The following is a 19,073-nucleotide window of genomic DNA, read 5'->3' on the forward strand; positions in this document are numbered from 1 at the left end:
CCTTGTATTTATTTGTATTTATTGTTGTACTTTGCATTTATCCATTATCTTTAATGTATTTTACTGTACAGCGCTGCATACATAAGTAGTGCTTTATAAATAAAGATATACATACATACAGTGGTGTGAAAAACTATTTGCCCCCTTCCTGATTTCTTATTCTTTTGCATGTTTGTCACACAAAATGTTTCTGATCATCAAACACATTTAACTATTAGTCAAAGATAACACAAGTAAACACAAAATGCAGTTTTTAAATGAGGGTTTTTATTATTTAGGGAGAAAAAAAATCCAAACCTACATGGCCCTGTGTGAAAAAGTCATTGCCCCCTGAACCTAATAACCGGTTGGGCCACCCTTAGCAGCAATAACTGCAATCAAGCGTTTGCGATAACTTGCAACGAGTCTTTTACAGCGCTCTGGAGGAATTTTGGCCCACTCATCTTTGCAGAATTGTTGTAATTCAGCTTTATTTGAGGGTTTTCTAGCATGAACCGCCTTTTTAAGGTCATGCCACAACATCTCAATAGGATTCAGGTCAGGACTTTGACTAGACCACTCCAAAGTCTTCATTTTGTTTTTCTTCAGCCATTCAGAGGTGGATTTGCTGGTGTGTTTTGGGTCATTGTCCTGCTGCAGCACCCAAGAATGCTTCAGCTTGAGTTGACGAACAGATGGCCGGACATTCTCCTTCAGGATTTTTTGGTAGACAGTAGAATTCATGGTTCCATCTCTCACAGCAAGCCTTCCAGGTCCTGAAGCAGCAAAACAACCCCAGACCATCACACTACCACCACCATATTTTACTGTTGGTATGATGTTCTTTTTCTGAAATGCTGTGTTACTTTTACGCAAGATGTAAGGGGACATGCACCTTCCAAAAAGTTCAACTTTTGTCTCGTCGGTACACAAGGTATTTTCCCAAAAGTCTTGGCAATCATTGAGATATTTTTTAGCAAAATTGAGACGAGCCTTAATGTTCTTTTTGCTTAAAAGTGGTTTGCGCCTTGGAAATCTGCCATGCAGGCCGTTTTTGCCCAGTCTCTTTCTTATGGTGGAATCGTTAACACTGACCTTAATTGAGGCAAGTGAGGCCTGCAGTTCTTTAGATGTTGTCTTGGGGTCTTTTGTGGCCTCTCGGATGAGTTGTCTCTGCGCTCTTGGGGTAATTTTGGTCGGCCGGCCACTCCTGGGAAGGTTCACCACTGTTCCATGTTTTTGCCATTTGTGGATAATGGCTCTCACTGTGGTTCGCTGGAGTCCCAAAGCTTTAGAAATGGCTTTATAACCTTTACCAGACTGATAGATCTCAATTACTTTTGTTCTCATTTGTTCCTGAATTTCTTTGGATCTTGGCATGATGTCTAGCTTTTGATGTGCTTTTGGTCTACTTCTCTGTGTCAGGTAGCTCCTATTTAAGTGATTTCTTGATTGAAACAGGTGTGGCAGTAATCAGGCCTGGGGGTGACTACAGAAATTGATATTGAAATTGAAAATTGAAATTGATAAACCACAGTTAAGTTATTTTTTAACAAGGGGGGCAATCACTTTTTCACACAGGGCCATGTAGATTTGGAGTTTTTTTTCTCCCTTAATAACGTAAACCTTCATTTAGAAACTGCATTTTGTGTTCAATTATGTTATCTTTGACTAATAGTTAACGGTTTTTGATGAGCAGAAACATTTAAGTGTGACAAACATGCAAAAGAATAAGGAATCAGGAAGGGGGCAAATAGTTTTTCACACCACTGTACATACATACAAGCCACCATACCCACCTACAGGTAAACCCCATACAGTGCCCATGATTATTTTAGTTTGGTCATATTTTTTTATAGACTGGCACCTCCCTGCATGGTTGCATTTGGGAAAAGTGTCTCCTGACCAAAGCACTGGTCTCACAAGAGGGCTGATTCACTAAAGTGCGTTAATTTTTATTGCATGCTTTTTTGCGTTAAAATAGACGCGAGAATTAACGCGCGTTTCGCTACAGTATTACTGCATGCGTTAAGTTGCATGAATGCTAATGCATGATTCACAAACACTTAGGCGCGCTAAATATCGCATTAGTCTGTGTGAAAATTAACACCTACTTGGGGCAGGCGGCAATTATAGAAAAGTACAGTTAATGAGCTTTTGGCAACACAATATGGACTTTGCAGTGGGATTTATTCAAGTCTGTGTTGGCCCTAGAGTGATGCAGCCTCAAGTTTGCAGGGAAATGGTCATTTTCAGTACAGTAGTTTTACAAAAGTAATGGCATGTATGGCTAATATGGCGTGCGTTTTTTTGCACGCGGTGACTATTTGTTGCGGTGCGTTGATTAGCGCGCGTTCCATCAAACACCACATGAAAATAGTCTTTGCGGCTAAAATAACGCATGCAGTATCGTGCATAAATTAACGCAAGTATGCTTTTAGTGATTCGTGCGTTAAGATGCGAAAAATTTGATGCGATAAAAATTTTAACGCACGCTATAAATAACACACATATTATCGACCTTTAGTGAATCAACCCTAAGCTGATCCTCCCCTGCTGTAGCTTTTATATTTGAGAAATGTTTAAGACCAACCCCCATTTTAAAGGTATAAGACCACCATTAAAGGGATATGTATAAGGGTGCTGCAATCACTCTAGTAACATTCAAAAATACAAAAGAGATCATGGGACAACACATGGGTGGAAGGACTCGGTGAGGCAAAACCAGGAGGTTCAGCACCCTATACAGGCAATCCCACGTACTGTCCAGCAGAGTTTAGCTTAGAGGTGAGGAGGAGAAGTAGTTTGAGGCTCTTTCAGCCAAGTGTGCAGTGGGGGTTGGGTGCAGTTGAGTGAGTGAGGGGTGAACCTTGGAAGCCAGTTCCTTTCGTCCCTGCTCTGTATGTAGGATGCTTTTATGAGTGAATACAACTATAAAGAAAATATGGAAAGAATAGGTAGATCAATGGATGTTGGGTAGTTGGATGAATAAATAGGTGGATAGTTATAGAAAGGGCAGCATCGATTGAAATAGATATATAACTAGATAGATAGATAGATGATAGATAGATAGATAGATAGATAGATAGATGATAGATAGATAGATAGATAGATAGATAGATGATAGATAGATAGATAGATAGATAGATAGATAGATAGATAGATGATAGATAGATAGATGATAGATAGATAGATGATAGATATATAACTAGATAGATAGATAGATGATAGATAGATAGATAGATGATAGATAGATAGATAGATGATAGATAGATAGATGATAGATAGATAGATAGATAGATAGATAGATAGATGATAGATAGATAGATGATAGATAGATAGATAGATGATAGATAGATAGATAGATAGATAGATAGATAGATGATTGATAGATAGATAGATAGATAGATAGATAGATAGATGATAGATAGATAGATAGATAGATAGATGATAGATAGATGATAGATAGATGATAGATAGATAGATAGATGATAGATAGATAGATAATAGATAGATAATAGATAGATAGAGCTTGCAAGCTTGTTTTAGGAAACAAAATAGAAAGGGGATGATAAGGCTCATGTATGGTACTAATATGTGAGATATGGGTTTTAAATATTTATAATTATGGAGCAAGCCCTTGTAATTTTAATTTTCCTCTCTCAAAAAGTTCAGGATCTGAAAGGCTTCTTTTACAGATTATTATAATTTTCAGAGCAAGAATATACAGTTTGGGCTGGAAAAGTCTGTTATTGGATTTCAACAGCAGCTATAGGAGGAATACCTTACAAAATAAACTGCAGAAAGTATTGCTATTCTCTAATGAACCTTATAAAATACCATATTAGACTAACAGGTTTTCCTTGATGTTCTTATTAAAAATCACTGATCCAAACCTTTAACAATGTTGCCAGGCTGGTATATTGAATATGGAGTTAGTTATTAACACAGGAAACAATGAATTAGTTATAGAATGCTTAATGAGGCATAACTCAGAGAGCTGTTTCCCAGAAGATCGTTGATTAGAATAGGAGTTTAGACCCTATGAATGAGGCAGGAGGCTGTGAGGAGCTGTCTGTCCCAATCCAGTGTTATTTCCCCAAGTCTTCAGAGTCTGTGTTGTGCACAAAATGGAGAGAATAGTGGTGACTGAGAAGTTGTTCAATTCTACTTTCCTTCTGAGAGGCTATACTTTCTATATTTTCTATTCTCCATTCTAACTGATGGCAGACCATGCCCACTGATCACAAGACCAATCCACTAATCATATTGTAGTTTGTTAGTGAACAATACAAATAGGTTAAGAATTTAATGGGTCCCCCTCTTCAAAACTGTTTTTGTGCAGTGAAAGAAGATGTCATTCTAAGCAACGTTCCAATATATATGGATTGTATATATTTATTTATTTTTTAAATGGTTAAAAAAAAGTTATTTGTGAATGTAACTGCTGTTGAAAGCAGTGTTTATCTTGGTGTTTATCTTGGGACAGTGTAGCAGAGTCATAAGCCAATAGGCCAATAATACAATTATGGAAATTATATAACTAGATTTTCGATCTTTCGAAAGATCGTTCCCACCCGCCACAGACGTTCAGGGCTGAATCGTCGGATATGGAGGTAGAAACAATAGGATTTCTATCTCCTTCTGCCGATTCAGCCCTGAAGGTAGATTTTGAAATCAATATTAGGTAGATATTGAAAACAACTTATCTAAAAAAGTAGTCTACTTAAAAAACACATAAGTTCCAAGCATATAAAAAGAGTGGTCTCGGCCACACAATTCCTCAGGAGCAAGTTGTGGGGCAGGCGTCTATCTCCGCCCTCCCTGCATGATGAATGCGCATGAACATCCCCCTGTGACGTATGATGTTGCATGTTTGCACATAACCTGACACGCATGCACATAAACATTCTGACCTGTCACACTTCTGTCATAATACGTGCAAGAATCTGAAGCACAGAAATGTTCAGATATGTGTAGAAGGAGAGGCGTTAAAACAAGAAAAAAACATGGGAAGGGCAATCTGGTGATCCAAAAACAGGCAATTCCAATAGTTAAAAAGAGAAAAATTTTATTATACACTCATCTCAAAAAAAGCCAGATGCGTTTGTGTCTGTCTGACACTTAATCATTAGCTTATGAGTAAGCTTATGAGGGAGAGGTGCACCTAATAAAAAAATGTATAATGTAAAATACAATGAAATCTTATATAAATAGAAATACAAACCAGTCAATATACTAAATACAATTTATAAAATCCCTAATATTTGTCTGGTAGGAATCCTAAAACTCAAGAGAGGAGGAATAAAGTTTCTATGTGAGACAGTTTGAGATATAAACTCTAAGGAATTTAATGGTACCAAGGTTCTCAACAACACAACCATTTATATGGAGAGCCCTGTGAACTGGACAGACTTCCTGAAATCAACTATCATCTTTTTTGTTTTATCAGCATTAAAATGGACTTTTTAAGCAGACCAGGTTACCAGCTGTTTAACCTCCTCTCTGTGCTCTGGCTCATTGCTGTCACTAATAAGACCTATCGCAGTCCTGTCCTTTGCATATGTAATAATGTGGTTGGAACTGAGCAATAGTGATGAGCAAATTTTTTTGCCAGGCAAGGATTCACTGCAAAATGGTGCATTTCGCCAATTATTTCTGTGAAACTGCATCAAAAGACAAGGTTGTGTGAAAAAGGGCGTGGGCAAGCAGAAAAAAAGGCGCGGCTACATAAAAAATGTTGCACATTTAAAAAAAATTGTGCAGTAGCCACATTTCGCAATTTTTCTACCTTTTTGAGTTTTTTTTAGCAGTAGTACAAATTTTTACGGCTAAGGGAAATGGGACAGTTTCGCTTGTCACTACTGAGCAATGCAGTCATGTGTCATTAAAGTAAAATGCAAAGGGGAGAACACAACCCTGGGGCAAACCATTGCTCAATTTGATTGTATATGAAGTTTTATTTCCATCCTGTTAGAGTGTGGCCTGATGTGAGGGGATCTGTAAGTAGATTGGCAATCAGAAAGGGATATCACAACTGGGCACAAAAGGGTGATATAAGTAAAAGTCATCACTGGTGTTAAAGCACATGAGAGTGCACATTGTGAAGCAATAACAGTATTACACTATATATTTTTTTTTCTCTTTTTCCTCATAAGACCTCATTGCTAAGTCTAAAGCAGAAGAAGGCACTTTGGAGTATTTTATTGAACTTTATTTGGCCGGGGACACGAGGTATCTGAAGTGAGAATCATACACTGAAAATTGCACTTATTATTTGTAAAAATTGTAATGGAAGTATTATTGCCTGTGTTGATTTTCACCCCCGAAAACATTCGCATTGTATCTCCAGTATCAGAGAAATTACTTTTTGCATGTTCCCACTGCATTAATAGCCCTCGACAAGTAGGCTCTTACCATTCTAAGGGATTCCCAGTCATCTGACCTAAAAGTAGCATTGCAGGCGTTCAACGCAAAAAGCCAAAAAAAATGCCCATACACTCCAATGTATTTTGCATGGAAAAAGTAGCCATGAGAAAGGCACCACTTTACTTTAATGAGTTTTATGAATTGTCGCCATTTGTGAATTCTCCCATTGTTTCATGAATTTTTCAGTGAGTGTTATTTTTGTGTATGCAGTATGTTATAAATAACTTACAGCAGAGTTTACTTAACAATACGGGGTATGGGATCTGTTATCCAGAATGCTGGGGACCTGTGGTTTTCTGGATAAGGGGTCTTTTCATAATTTAAATCTCCATAACTTAAGCCTACTAAAATATCATAAAAGATTAAATAAACCCAATTTTGCCTTCAATAAGAATTTATTATATCGTAGTTGGGATCAATTACAAGGTACACTTTTATTATTAAAGAGAGAAAGAAAATTATTGTTTTAAATTTGAATTATTTGATTAAAATGAGGTGTATGGGAGATGGCTTTCATATAATTCAGAGCTTTTAAGATAATGGGTTTCTGGCCCTCACACAGCTTCAGAATTTCTTCTATTTGAATTTCTCATGTCTGGCTTAAACAGAGGTTGCATTAGAAATAAAGATGAGCACCAGGATACAGTTAATTGCTGTGTATTGCTATATATTGTATACATTGTCTGCACAGATGAGCAGGAAATATTATTAGCTATAGAGATGAATAGGCAAAAAGGACAAGACTGCTAAAAAAGGTGTAAAGGCTGTAAACCTGTGATTAATGTGAAGCTACACATCATGTTTCTTCAAGCGTGACAATACGTCACAATTTAGGAAGATCTCCACCTTGAAATGTTGTGTGTAGCCTCACAATAACCACAGGCATGCAGCCTTCACACCTTCCTTAGCAGCCTTTTCCATTATTATCACTATTCATCTATATGGTGAATAAAGGCACGTTTTGTATGAGGAGCACGCACCTGCACTAATGAATGAAGCCATTAATATCTATGAGCATGAGCATTAATATTATTATTTTTCAGATTTGTGGGTTCTCCCATGCCCCTAACAAGACAATACTATAAAACACTATCTGTTAATGATAAAAGTTTAAAATACCTACAGCTACCTGTAACTTCTCTCATATTACAATGAAAACATTTTATTGGCTACAAGTCACTGCTTGTAAAGGTATCTTATCAAAACATAGCTCACAACTCATTCTTTTGAGTCAGAGAAAATATAATCTCACTAGTACCTCTCCCCGTAAGGATCACACGAAATGCAAAAATGATTGACGCATAACTTAATATCTGGGGGTATGGTCTAGTTTGTGTTAAAAATGTCTTCTTTTTCCATTCTGCACTGAATTCAACCCAAATGCTTGACGACAGTCATATATTTCAAGTTATATATTTCTAAGGGGGGGGGGGTTCTAATATTCTTGTCTTGTTTTAGTTTAGACTTTCATATATTTTCCTTATAGTAGACTGTTTGTTGTCGGATTACTTGATGCAGAACATGGAGACATTACTGTTGTCATCTGGGGGGCTATTTCCAAACAGTTTTGCAGAAAAAAAAGTTAAAGCAGCTATAAATCCGACAATTCACCAGCTAAAACCTGCCGAGATCCTGTAGAAGTCAATAGCACATGTACTGCCACTTTGGACATAAACCCATTAGCAAGGGAGTAACTTTCAAGACACAAAATTTCATAGGAAAAACAAAGCACACGAAAAACAAAAATACAAATACAAAATAGTGCAATATGTTTCAAAAGATAATGAAACTAAAGTGAAAGAGTTGTGCCTATAACTCCAAATAATAACAAAGTGCACATAAAATCCACAAATCGCAGTGTGGTGTAGTTGCAAACTCACCAGATGGTTTGTGATACGTTTTGTTCTTATCCAGATACTGTAAATACCTCTATCAACAGTGGATTTCACTTACCTCTGCATATCTTAATTACCATCTGGTGAGTGTGCAACTACACCACACTGCGATTTGTGGATTTTATATGCACTTTGTTATTATTTGGAGTTATAGGCACAACTCTTTCACTTTAGTTACATTAACTTTTGAACTTTGTCTACATTGAAAACTGAAAGTAATTAAGCACGAGGACACCTATAGCGCTGAGTATTACTCACAAACTTTTTTCTTCCATAGGAAAAACAAAGCCTCAGTGTTAGGGCTACAGTATTTTGTATAAAAAGGAAAGGGAAGTGATAAAAACAATGCAGAATGGGGTATGGGTGTTAGGAAAGCAAGAAACGGGCCCCAAGCTCAAATTATGCACTGGGGTTCAAGGCTCTTAGTTATCCCATTGGTCACCTAGTCATGCCCTTTAGAGAATTATCACATATCATACAGAATGACCAACCAAGGTATATTAGGAAGATCGGAGAAACAAGAAATAAATATTGATTCTCTAGGTCAAAGAAAGGTTCACAAAGGCATGAGAGAACTATGCAACAGGAATACCAATAAACAGTAAATCATGTTAAATGTTTATCCTCTTTACGTTGGAGAACCCAGACCTGTGTCCAAACACATGGATAAAGCATGGACTGCATATGGCAGCACTGTATTCATGAGGGCTGGAGTGGGGAAGGCACACAGGCACGAGGTGCAGTGTGAAACACTACCCCTGCCAGAAGTTGTAAATGAATAGGCACTAAGGGGCTTTTATATTCCTCACCCATTAGTTCCCCTGTACTTGGCAACTGAGCCCTCATATCTTACTACTATGGTGTCTATTATCTGAAATGTTTAAGACATGGGATTTCCAGGTACAGAGTTTAAAGCCATCCTAATGCCTATGTTTCTAAATAATAAATTCCAAGGTATTGCGTCTTATTATTACAAAAGAGCAGAAATAAGGCAAAGCAGAAGTATTGCTTATTTAAGCAACACAACATGGTTAATCCCACTGCTGGTTTTACATATCCTGTGGCAAGAGAAAGGTGTGCTACTCATCGTAATTACGCTACATGTGGGTGTGGACTCAGTTATATATATTGGCTGCTGCAGCTGAGCTGGAAGGATAGAAGTAAGAGGCTAAGGATAACACAAACACAAACATAAACCATTATCAGGCTAAGATATCAGTGCCAGAGGATAACTAGACAAGAACACAAATTTGCTACCTGGTATAAAGGAATGATCTTTAAGTACAGAAGGAAAATAAATATATAAGGAATAAAGAACACAGTGCTGGATGCTCTTCTGCCTGTGGTAGGTATCTTTACTTTTTTTTAATCACTCTGTCATCTTTGTCTATATTGCTTTGTACTGCCAAACTATGCTATATGATTTTTTTATCTATGGTGGTCAGTCTTAATCTCAGTGTATTTTCCAGGTTTTCAGAACTTTATTCATATACTTTGCAATGACGGACTGTCCAAATAGAGGGTATTTTAGTGAAATGCCCTGTCGGCTTGCAATGAATTTTTTTTAGTGTCATTTTATAGATGGACTAAATATGAACAGTAAAAAATAATAATAAAGAAAAATGTTTGGCACATAGAAACTACATGCCGTACAGCTAACTGGGCATTTTGTAAAGGTGACAGAAAGAGACAGTTTTCCCCATTATCCCCACTATGGTATATATCATTGTATGCTGTACAAAGAACTGCTTACATTTAGAACTTGGCAGTAAATGCAAATGATTGTTTCTTTAAGTAAAGTAGCGACTTCAGGATATCAGTAGTGTTGGTCCAATAAAAACAAAACACCAACTGGGGGCAGGCAGCTGTTGTGGGTCACTCACTTGTGCCCTTAGCTTAAGAATGGACAGGTAGGGCTAGTGGGATACTCTTTGCTACAAGGATAAAACTGTTTTGCAGTCAGACACACAGGGAACAATAAATATTGCAATCAAAATTTGTGAAACAATGACATTTTAGAGAAATTATCCCAAATGCATTGGAATCAATTGGAAGTCAAAATTACATTGTAGTTGAGGGGTTTTAGCTTTGCAATAGTATTGCTTGCCTTTTTACTAGGCTTCTTCTGCTCTTCATAGAAAGAAAAGGCTCCATGTTGCCAATTTTTCCCAAACATGGTATCCAGCTCCTGAGACATACCCATGTAGGGCTGGGAAGGGCTCTGATAAACTCAAAATGTGAGTTTAGAGCTTAATACATAACAACTCACCCACTTTCTATTCATTCCTATGGGATCTGGTAAATACATGTCTAAAAACCTCATAAGAATGCAGAAAACATGAGTAAGTTTTTATGTATTAAGCTCACATTTTAAAAATTCTGCCCCTAAATAAACCCATTAGGTTCGTTTTAGCTCCAGTAAGGATTAATTATATTTAAGTTAAGATGAAATAAAAGGTAGTGTTTTGTTATTACAGAGAAAAATGAAATATAATTTAAAATGTCTATGGGGGCAGATTTATCAAAATGTGAGTTGAGAGCTTAATACATAAACTCGCCCATGTTCTATTCATTCCAATGGGATTTTTAGAAGCATATTTATCAAATGGTGAGTTCTAACTTTCACCCACTGATAAATACGCTTCTAAAAATCCTATAGGAATGAATAGAACGTGGGTGAGTTTTTATGTATTAAGCTCTACTCACATTTTGATAAATCTGCCGCTATGACAGGTCTCTCGTAATTCTGAGCTTTCTGAATTACGGGTTTCCAGATAACAGATCCCATACCTGTACCATAAAAGCAATGTAACAAGTTTGTGAGTGCAGACAATGCATTCAATGCATACCAGTCCGGGTATATATCTTCCTATATATTGCAAACATATGAGCCGCACTCGCAGGATTTAGGGGCCCATTTACTTACTCACGAACCGGCCGAATGCGTCCGATTGCGTTTTTTTCGTAATGATCGGTATTTGGCAATTTTTTCGGAAAATTATCGCAACTTTTTTGTTGCCATCCGAATATTGTGCAAAATCTGGCGATTTTTTCGTAGCGTTAAAACTTGCGCAAAAAGTCGCGCCTTTTTCGTAGCCATTCCAAAAGTTGCGCAAAATGTTGCAATTTTTTTGTAGCGTTCGGATTCATTCAAGCTTCAGTATGGTGACTTTTCTTGGGCCAGGTTGGAGCTGCAGGGTGCCATTGAGTCCTGTGGGAGGCTTCCAAAATCATGCTAAGTCTGAAAGTTTCGGCCGCCGCTTACAAGCGCTCAATACGAAAAAGTCACGACAAGATACGAGCAAATCGTAATGGCTACGAAAAACTCGTGTTTTTTCGCGAAAATCGTATTGGTAACGAAAAAGTCGCGTCAATTTCCGAAAAGTCGTAAAGGCGCCGAAAAAAATCGCAAAAAATACGTGTCTTAGTAACTCAGCCCCTTAGTGTAGAGCAAAAAAGAAAATTTATTGTAGCATAGAGCTCTATGCTACAATACATTTTCTTTTTTGCTCTACACTAAGTCCTGCGAGTGCGGCTCATATGTTTGCATGTGTACACTTTTTTGACACTGCACCCAGGCATACTATATCCTATGTAAATGTGAGTGCCAGTTGCCATATTTCTTCCTATATATTGCCATATGTCATTCTGTGCCTAGCAGTGATCTATATGCCTGTATAGGACCTGTGATTAGATTTAGCACTTATTGCTAGTTTAAACCTTCTTTATTGCTTGTTATTCATTATTTCTTCAAGAAAGGACAAGCAGGATTTTATGGGGGCATTTACTAAAGCCTGAATTTTTTTAGTTCTGTTTTTTTTTTTTACACCAAAACCCGGTTTTGTTGAGATTTATTATGTGACAAAACCACAAGTAATCTGAATGCAAAAATACGCCATCTAAAACCTGTTGAAATAATGTAAAAGTCAACAGCAAGTGGAAGATATTTCTTTGCTTTGTAGTTTTAGATGTTTTGGGGTTTTTTTACACTTGCTTTTGTGCGAAAATGTGAAAAAGTCATAGGTTTTGTGCAACAAAATGAAAAAGTTGCAGCTTTCTCATTTTTTTCTGTGTCTTTTTTTCATTGGTGCTTTTTCAATTTGGATCATTTGATAAATGACTGACATTTGTGGAAATGAGTTAAAATGAAAAAACTATAAAAACGATGCCCCCGAAAACTGCACTTCAAATATGTACATTCTAATGAATTGATGTCTGCAGGAAATATATACAGTGTATATTATCATAGGATTATGTCATAAAACTCTATTTTTATTATGTCTCAAAAATAAGGTTTAACTTCCAGAGACAAGCAATATGCCTTAAACGTACATTTAACAATGAATGAATAACAATTAAACACTAGTTTTATAGTTTTACTGTGTATAATACAAGAAAGAGAACTACAATACAATACAAAAAACTAATACAGCCGCTAAGTTAGACATTTAATTACATACAGTATACTGTAACTACTGTAATTTAATTGCATTTCTTCCTTCTTTTTATGGACTTGGAACGTCATGTTGAGGTGTCTAAAATGTTTAGCTACAATGACTATAAATGCTTTTAGTTATCTTTAAAAAGACAATGCAAAAATATATAATGCATATCCTGTATATATGTATGTCTCTAAGTCACAGACCATGATAGAGGTCTAAGATAAGGACTGAAAAACTGACTTGTTTGCCACTAAATAACGTTGTTACGTGGAGAAGTCTGTAGAATGTAGTTATATTGCCTAGTGAAAGGGAAAAGTGCAAGCAAATCTATGAATTACATGTATGTAGTGAGGATCTACTGTATCTAGAAAGGGGTAGTCAGTCCCAAAATATAAGATGGCTGCTAATTTTCTCCCAGCAAATATGGTTTCCGCAGCAAGGATTACTATCTCTGGCATTTGCATGAGGGAAGAACAGGTGCTTTTTGTGGGACCCTGCTAAATAGAGCACGGATGAAAACCAGAAGGGAAATCATTACCACGGTAGCAACATCTGCTTTACATATGTGGGTGTTCTTCACATTGACCAGAGGGAAAATATTGTGCATTAGGTAGTGCTCAGACAAGCAGAGTTGATGTCTTTTGTGGTTTAGTTTGTGGTTGCATTTGCCGAGCAAAATCCCTGGCTTAAATTGAACCTGGGACACCAGTGCAAATAGCAATGGTAACCAACCATGGTGGCATGTGTAAATAATTACATAAAATGGGCTTGAAGGAATTTATATATAGCCTTGATGAAGATGGTGATTATTGGGCAAATTTATGGAAGATTGATCTGGGAATCCAGAAATTACCCTCACCTGCAAATGTCAAATAAGGTTACAGAAGTATGAAGACGCAATGCTGTTTCAAAATGCCCAGGCCAGCAAATAGGTGTACTTACTTTTAAAGTAATTAAAATATAATGTGCTGTTGCCCCGCACTGGTAAAACAGGAGTGTTTGCTTCAAAAATACTACTATAGTTTATATAAATAAGTTGCTGTGTAGCCACGGGGGCAGCCATTCAAGCTGGAAAAAAGGAGAAAAGACACAGGTTACATAGCAGATAACAGATACGCTCTATAGAATACAATGGTATTTTACAAGGTGTTTCTGTTATCTGCTATGTAACCTACACCCCATGGTTACACAGCAGCTTTGCTTCAGAAACACTACCACAGTTGAAACAAACAAACACAAAACTTTTACCAATGCAGGGCAACAAGACATAATATTTAAGTTACTTTTATATGCTTTTATTTGTGGGTTTACTGGTCCTTTAAAAAAGGCAGTACAATGAATGGGGATTGTGATGAATATACTTTTTGCTTATTATTATCACAAAATGAAAATTGTTTTTTTTGTAATTATTTGAGCTAAACAGGGCAAACAGGGAAACTGAGGTTCCTCCATGTTTAGTCCTTATGAGGTTGATAATTAGATTGCCAGTGCACAGATAATCCCCCTGTATAATGGCATCCTGCTAAGAAAACACAATTCCAGTAGGTCAAGCATGAAGGTAGTTTTCTGGAAATATTAAAATCATAGATTTGTCATGATTAACACAATAGGTTTATGGTAAAAGCCCTATTCATTGCACTTGTCTTGAACAAAGGGGTATACTGACCCTTTAAATTACTCCTATTTTAATTCTAAAATGAATCCTATAGTCCTAACTGACTTTCTGGCTCCCATTCATCACTTCCAGCCCATTCAGGTAGGCCAGCCTCTCAGTACAGTGGGTTTGGCACTTAAAAATACATGTAAAAAATATATATGTATATTTTTTTATTCAAAATATCTGTTGTTTCCTGTTTTGAGCGACTGAAGAGGGAAAGTTTAGGACAGTTCAGTTCATATAATAACTAAAGGTCAGTAATACATAATAAAACAGGTGGGGCATTGTTTAAACAACAAATTGATCTAGATAAGGCAGAGCTGATGTTAAAATCACTGCAATAAATATACTTTAACTCTTTCCTACCTTTTGCTGGTTCTGCCTTTGTGCTTTAAATTTATTCCAAGCATTATTCACAAGGGATTATTTACAAACACAGTCACAAATGGAGAAAAACGTTGCACATATTTACAGTATTCATTAAAGAGTCTAAGCACAATCTTTGTAGCTGTGCATATTTGCTGCAATGCGCCCGCTCGGTCTGCTTTATGAATCGCACACAAGTGCACCCTGAACGAAACGGTATTTCTGGGGTTCCTACTGCGGGCTGCATTTACAGGCACAACAGATTAATGCCTAAAGACATGTAAACATACCTTCACCAGTTAATGTATTAATAATCAACTCAAAACTACTAATAAAGAGTTTTATATTTCTAAAAATGTTACTATTATACATTGTTATGGAGAAAACACTTATAAAGGCTACCATCAACTCAAAAAGATTTTTTCAACACCCCATTCCGTCAATTGAACGTTTCTCAAATTTTTTTCTACCACAACAATATGGAGAAGTTTTGTTTCATGTAGACGATGGTTGCATATAATCTTCAGTCCGTCACTGCACTAGCTCGGAACATTTGAACAACACCATAACATCTAAAGTGAAGGGTTGTGCCTGGGGTGGTTGGGTCCACAGATAAATAGGTACAATTATATATCATACAGCCTGCAGTATGAAAGGAGCACTAAAATGTGTGCCCTACAAAAAACTTTATTTAGTCATGGTGGGGTAGGGAGTCCTGTCATATACAGCTGCCAAATGACCCAAATAACACTGGTTGGGACACACTAGGGTCTGGGCTCACTGGGAATTGCTTCAGTACCCAGGCAGGCCAGTCTAATGCTGCTGCATTTTTTGTATATTTGTCATGGGTTTAGTCCTTTAGCACAGGCATCTGAAGAGACAGAGATTAAAAGATGGGCTCACGGAGCATGGGTAAAAATAACTGCGGCAATATTTCTATAGTCCTCAGATTTAGAGTTTTGCATGAGTTGTTCCAATAACTAGCCAAGGCGTGGGGTATAGTATAAATATATATATAGGCGAACTGGACAAAATCCATGTTTTTGGCTCATCTAACAGTAAAGGGTTCATTTAAGTGCAGGGCAGGGGCAAAGCCAAAATATTGGGCACTCTCTTTCTCTCTGTTTTGTACTTGTATCCTGCCTTGCACAAAATAAATGGCTCTTTAGTGTTAAATAAGCCAAAAATCATATTTTTTTTTCAGTTCACCTAAATATGTTTATAGTCTGTGCAACTCTTTGGAATTTTACTTGAACAATTTATGCAAAACTCTGTTGTAAGCCACAATAATTCTTTTACACAGACAAAACTCCTACCAAACTCCTTTCATTCCTATTGGATAGCGTGCTTTATTTACAGTATTTCCTTGGTTTGTTCAAGGCATAGACTAGAGTTGTATCATTAGATTGATGCTAATAATACATTTTTGTAGTTCTTAAAGATGGTTCTTTTGTTATTAACATTGACCTTTATTTATTTATTTATTTATTAATTTTTTAATTTTATTTAACAGGCTGTAATTTATTCTCTGGAAATAGTTTGCTGTATGATTGTCAACTGAACACTGCACAGGATGCGGAAAGCAAAAGCCAAGATGTATTTTATTATTACTTTTCTCAGTGTAATATCTGGATTTCTGTTCCATTTTAGGAGAATACAGAATGAATACTTTTCCCGTAAGTAAAAACAGGTATATATAAACTAGTAAGGCTAGACTGCAGGGAATTCATTTATGGCAAACTGTGCTAATGTGCTAAAGCGAGAGACAGTAAGATAAAGGAGTGTTGGGAGCACTTATTAAAGAGTGTATGTATCATTTGTAAGAATGTGCATGGAAATATGGGCATGTGTAAGTGTGAGCTGAGAAGTGTAAGAGCAGAATGAGTCTGAGCCCATGTAGGTGAATTAGGGGCAGCTGGAAGAATTGTAATGAAAGCCTAAGACTAAAGGTCTGACACTGACCTGATAAGCTCAGCAAGACAAATGTCATGGTGATGTTGTAGGAGCAAGGTCTTGGTGGTAATTCCAACCAGGGGTCTATTTGTGTAGAGTTAGTATAGATACAGCGTGCAAAGTACTCTTGGATGTGTGCAGCATTCCCACAGTCCAATGTCATTGTGACTCCATGGGATGCTTCACCCACCAAAATTATGTGTTCACAAACTGGGTGCAAATTGCAGGTAACAATTTCAAAGTGGGGATAACCTGACTGCTGGCGTGCAGTATTTAAATGGCATTGCTTGTGTTTTTTTGGTGCGCCTATTAACGCAATCCACTGAGGGGTTCAGGATGGCAGTAACAGGGTACAGCTGCATCAATAGGTGCATGATTCAGAGGTGGGATGGGTGAATGGTGCTTTGCACAACTCTATGGAGGCACAAGGACAGGGCCCCTCCTGCCATGAGGCAAGGTGAGAAACTTCCCACAGACTGCAGAGAGTGGCTAGTTACCTGGGGCAGCAAAATGCCACCAGTGGTAACAAAAATAGCAGAATTTCTGTTTTCTGGTCTTTTTTCATTTTTTAAAATGGGAATTTGCCTCTTCTAGTTCAGAGAGCACAATAGCGCTCTCTGCATTAGTGACTCGGGCCCCCCCCCTTACCCATTCCATCATGAAAGAAGTAAGCATGGAGTGGGTAAGGGGGGCAGCATCTAGGCTGCTGCCTCAGGTGACAGGAGCCCCACAAGTGCTGCTGCTCGAGGATCATGTTTATGTGCAAGTACCTTTATTGAATGACGCTAGTATGTGCACCATTTACATCCATTTTAGTACAACCATACTTGCAGCTGCGTTTGTAAATGACCCATAGGAACAATATTGCAAAAATGTGAATGACTGCTATAGAATACAGACTAAGTACAAATTTGTCAAGTATTTATAAATGACCCCCTTCCACTGACTTTAAAAGAGAGATGCTGAGCTAAAAGTCTAGTATTAGTTGTCTAAAACTGCTATTATCTCAGAAACCACTATATATAATTTAATATTATTTATTATAAGTGGTCCCTTAAAACATGTTTTTCTGTTTATTTATTATGCCTGCCTGTTTTTCAGTTTCTGCACAGATCTCTGCTACTCAAAATCATCGAAGAGATACTGTGAGATTTATTTGTCACAAGAACAATATTACCGGCACCCCATGGAGACTTAAACATTCCGTTGCAAGGCAGATCTATGTAGAACACACTCATAAATTTGTTTACTGTGAAGTGCCAAAGGCAGGCTGTTCCAACTGGAAGAGGATAATTCTTCTTTTAAACAGCAGTCTTGGACTTACTGCGGGAGAACTTAACCACAGCATTGTCCATGAGTCTCGCTTACTGAAAAGACTAAGTTCTTACTCCCCTACTCAGCAAGTGGAGCTCCTTAATAATTACACCACGGTGATGTTCGCCCGAGATCCATTAGAGAGACTGGTTTCAGCTTACAGAGACAAGTTTCTCCATGATGACGAGTATTACTACAGTAAAACAGTGGCAAATAACATCAAGAAAAAAGTAAGGAAAAATGGAAACTCAACAGAAAGGGTCAGTTTCGAAGAGTTTGTGAGGTTCATCGTCTCAGAAAATCCACATTATAGAGACATTCACTGGATGCCCATGTTGGAACTATGTAATCCATGCAACATTCACTATGACATTGTGGGCAAGTTTGAAACCATCACACAAGACGCTGCTTATGTGCTAAGATCAATCAGAGCACCAAAGCACCTGAAGTACCCTGATATAAAGCATCACTCCAATGATTCCAGAACCAATGACTTGATAAGCAAAAACTATTTCAGATCCCTTCCTAAAGAGCTATTTCAAAAACTCATAAACGTTTACAGACTTGACTTCTCCATGTTCGAGTACAATCCTTATAATTACAAATGAATATCAAAATGGGAAGCATACTATTTACATTCCTATTTCTAAATGACTTATTTTTATTTAACGTGTGATAACTATGAACAACTGAATGATTATAAGTTGCATTTTTATACAGGTTGATATGTATTTAATAATATTTAATTAATAATAACAATATCATTCTAAAGTCATTCTTACATGTAACTTTTATAGTTTTTTTTAAATTTGTATACATTAATAAATGAAAGGATAAAGAATCCCAAAATTGAAATAGCAGGCAGAGCAAAATAGGGCAATATATAATACTGAATCCTGCACCCACGGGACAACCATCCTCTATTCTTTAACTTGGTCTACATTATATACAATTTTTTTCCACATAGAAAAGAACAAGAGGCAACCCCTTAAGGATCCGAGGAACAGAATTTTCACCAGAAGCAGCACCAATGGTTCT

The 19,073-nt window shown here is 37.1% G+C and overlaps 1 protein-coding gene across 1 annotated transcript; it reads left to right on the plus strand.

Moving 5' to 3' along the window:
* The first annotated feature begins 9,469 nt into the window (after positions 1–9,469).
* On the plus strand, positions 9,470–18,810 carry LOC116406931 (carbohydrate sulfotransferase 9-like). The gene is made up of 3 exons (XM_031892093.1): positions 9,470–9,648; positions 16,282–16,444; positions 17,823–18,810. Exons 2-3 carry the CDS (start codon positions 16,342–16,344, stop codon positions 18,641–18,643), a joined length of 924 nt encoding a protein of 307 aa, XP_031747953.1. The 5' UTR covers positions 9,470–9,648; positions 16,282–16,341; the 3' UTR covers positions 18,644–18,810.
* The last annotated feature ends 263 nt before the right edge of the window (positions 18,811–19,073 follow it).

The sequence above is a fragment of the Xenopus tropicalis genome, chromosome 8, assembly GCF_000004195.4.
Source record: "Xenopus tropicalis strain Nigerian chromosome 8, UCB_Xtro_10.0, whole genome shotgun sequence".
Classification (NCBI taxonomy): Eukaryota; Metazoa; Chordata; class Amphibia; order Anura; family Pipidae; genus Xenopus; species Xenopus tropicalis.